Source organism: Octopus bimaculoides, chromosome 1 (assembly GCF_001194135.2).
Source record: "Octopus bimaculoides isolate UCB-OBI-ISO-001 chromosome 1, ASM119413v2, whole genome shotgun sequence".
NCBI classification, from domain to species: domain Eukaryota; kingdom Metazoa; phylum Mollusca; class Cephalopoda; order Octopoda; family Octopodidae; genus Octopus; species Octopus bimaculoides.
In genome coordinates this window covers 146,577,662-146,580,838 of record NC_068981.1, presented here as the reverse complement: position 1 = coordinate 146,580,838, position 3,177 = coordinate 146,577,662, and the positions used below count along the sequence as shown (strand labels likewise).

Below are 3,177 nucleotides of genomic sequence, written 5' to 3'. Positions count from 1 at the left end.
GTATGTATGTATATATATATATATGTATGTATATATATATATATGTATGTATGTATATATATAAATGTATGTATGTATGTATGTATGTATATCTCCATCTTTTCTGCTATGATGGTAAGTTAATGCCTTTGCTCGTTGCCCAATTTCCTTTGTGCTTGTATTTCCAGTGATTGGTATTTTTTTTTAGAGCATTTTTTTTGACTCTGATTTTTACAGCAATGCTGGCACATCATGTGTCCTATTATAATTATACATTAATTATAAAATTTTGGATTTACTATTTATTGGCTTTTGCTTGCTAGCTACTTATATTATTGTTGTTGTTATTCATTTTACCACTAATAACAATCAATAATATCTATATAAATAATTTTTGAATATTTATTCATTTATATCCATATATATATATGACAAGCTTCTTCACAGCTTCTGTCTACCAAATTGACTCACAAAGCATTGGTTAGCCTAGGGTTGTAATAGATCACACTTACCCAAGGTACCAAGCAGTAGAACTGAACCTGAAACCGCGTGGTTGCAAATTGAGCTTCTTAACCACACAACCATGCTGGCACCTAAAAGTGAAAGTTTCAGCTTGATACAGAAGAATATATTTCTGCTGAAGAATTTCAATAATAGTGAAATATGTCTAGAGTTGTCTCTTGTATTTGTCAAACTTTGCTGAAGAGTAATTAGACTGTGGCCATGTTGGGGCACTGCCTTGAATTTTAGTCGAATAAATCAACCCTGGTACTTATTCTATTGGTTTCTTTGGCTTAACTGCTAAGTAATGGGGATGTAAACATACCAACAACAGTTGTCAAGTGATGATAGAGGACAAACACAAAAGACATACGTCCTTACACACACACACACACACACACACACACACAATACGCTGTGTTTCAGTTCCTGTCTATCAAATTCAGTCACTGGGCTTTGGTTGGTCAGAGGCTATAGCAGAAGATACTTTGTCCTAGATGTCATGCAACGGGACCGAACCCAGAGCCATGTGGTTGGGGATCTAAGTTCCTTCCTTTTATTCACATACATTAATCCAATGTATCATTCTTTTTTGAAGATTGAAGACTGATTCGTGAGAGATATAGCTGTTATTTCTAGTAGGCTTCATAGAAGCACCCTCATTGGCCCCTCTCCACCATTTATTGATCCCATATATAGGTTCAAAAGTGTCTTTGTAGAAGCAGTTACATTTAAGTATATCAATATTTTTACTTGAGAACCTGTATAATGTCTGTATTTCTGTCAATTGTGACTTAGTCTGTCTTCCTTATTAAGTCCGTTGCATTTTATATGTTACCGTCGCATAATATTTGCTACAGTCTATAACTCTTTTGATGTGTGTTGGTGTGTTTATGTTCCTGTAACTTAGTAGTTCAGCAAAAGAGATCGATAGAATAAATACCAGGCTTAAAAAAAAAAATTAAGTACTGGGTTTGATTCATTTGACTAAAAATTCTTCAAGGCGGTGCCCCAGCATGGCCACAGGCTAATGACTAAAAGAAGTAAAAGATATAAGGTGAACTCTTTTATCACATCTATATTCACATTTTGAACCATTTCCTAATTGCCATTCGTTTTAGTGGTTATTTATTTTGCTTTACTGAGTTCTCATAAAATTTCTGTTTGTTTTGTATTTTTTCTCCTGCATCTCTTTCTGGATTAATTACATAAATTGCACAAGTTAGCATATGTTCTTTCTGTTTGACTAAGTTTTGCAACTGCAGTCACATGTTATGTTTATTTTATAATGTTCCGTTCATTTATTTATTTTACTTTCAGATTTGGTTTCATTAGCGTGAAGATGCAGAATGATGACAGCCAATCTCCATGGTACTGTATTGAAGTTGAACAGTATATTCACTGTTCTGGAGGGATGTTCATCATACTCGCTACCATCGACAATCTCTGTAAACTTGGTACCAAACAAAGGTCAACTTGTTCCTCCTCTCAAGTAACAGAAACTGCTGTGAATTACATTGAACACTGTGGTGACCTACGCCACAAACAGAATTCTTTGTCAGCATACTTTCCTATTCTTTGGTCATGGAACCATATGTTATCCAAGCGATGGCGCACAACATTCACTGGAGATGAACTCTTTCAAGACAAAGTTCTTTTGGACTTCAGGAAATTTTGTAACAACAATGAAAACCGACTCTTAAATTTCTGGAATGAGTTCTTCTCAGCTTCTTCTTCAGAGGTTACCTGACCAAAGAAATGAATCTTATGAATTCAATTTGGTTGCGGTCATTAGTGAAGACTGTACAGATTATTTATTAATTACGAAAATTATCAGTATTTAATGACAGTCCTATAATGGAGATGTATATTGTTTCCCCACCAGATTTGTAAAATAATTAAATTATCTTTGCGTTTTGAAAAAAAAAAGAAAAAAAAAAGTAAATAAAGTAGAAAATAAAAAAAAAATAAACAGAAAGGACATGGAAAACTTGCAAAGGAAACAATGTACCGGTGCTGGGAATGGTTTCTCTGGAAGAATAATTGAATGTTCTGTGTTCTGAAGGGGATGTGTTCTGATTATTGTGCTCTGGCATTTTTCAAAGTCTGAGCATCTAAGTTAATCTGCTATTATTATAGGTCAAGCTGTTATAATTTCTCTTAATTATAAATTATTCTGAATATTTAAAATTCTTTTGTTTTCTGATTACAAAAATTAAATTAGGAATTTGAATGAATAAAAATTAAAAGTTCTCAATTAAAAAAACCTTGATGTTTTTGTTGGCATTATTCTTTATTTTGCTATAACTTAGTATTTGTTAAAATTTTAGAGGCACTTATCAAAGTGACACATAGACCCATACAGAGAATAAACAAATATTTGGAATTTGTTAAAAACAAGTAAATATTCATGATTATCACAATAGGAATATGTTAAGACAAATGTTGAATCAATAGTCAAATCTAATTTTACGGAACAGTTACAAATATTTGGTAGAAATATGATTAAGTGGAAAAAAATTAAAGTGCAGACACTATCAACCACTATCCACTGTAGACAGTATCAAACTGCATATATTTGTAGACCCTATGAAACACTACCTGTTGTAAACACTGTTAGACACCAGTCAAACATTTTTCACTATAGACGCCATCAAGCACCAATCTCTACAGGCACTGTTAAATACCTTCCACTGG

At 32.9% G+C, this 3,177-nt stretch overlaps 1 protein-coding gene across 3 annotated transcripts in view; it reads left to right on the top strand.

The window, feature by feature from the left end:
* Nucleotides 1–2,747, top strand: part of LOC106883578 (GATOR complex protein Iml1) — a 131,247-nt gene extending 128,500 nt beyond the window's left edge. For all 3 annotated transcript variants that reach the window (XM_052971325.1, XM_052971318.1, XM_052971322.1), the window contains one exon: nt 1,801–2,747. In XM_052971325.1, the coding sequence (XP_052827285.1) occupies nt 1,801–2,230 (430 nt within the window). In that variant the 3' untranslated portion in view covers nt 2,231–2,747. The remainder of the gene's footprint in view (nt 1–1,800) is intronic.
* The last annotated feature ends 430 nt before the right edge of the window (nt 2,748–3,177 follow it).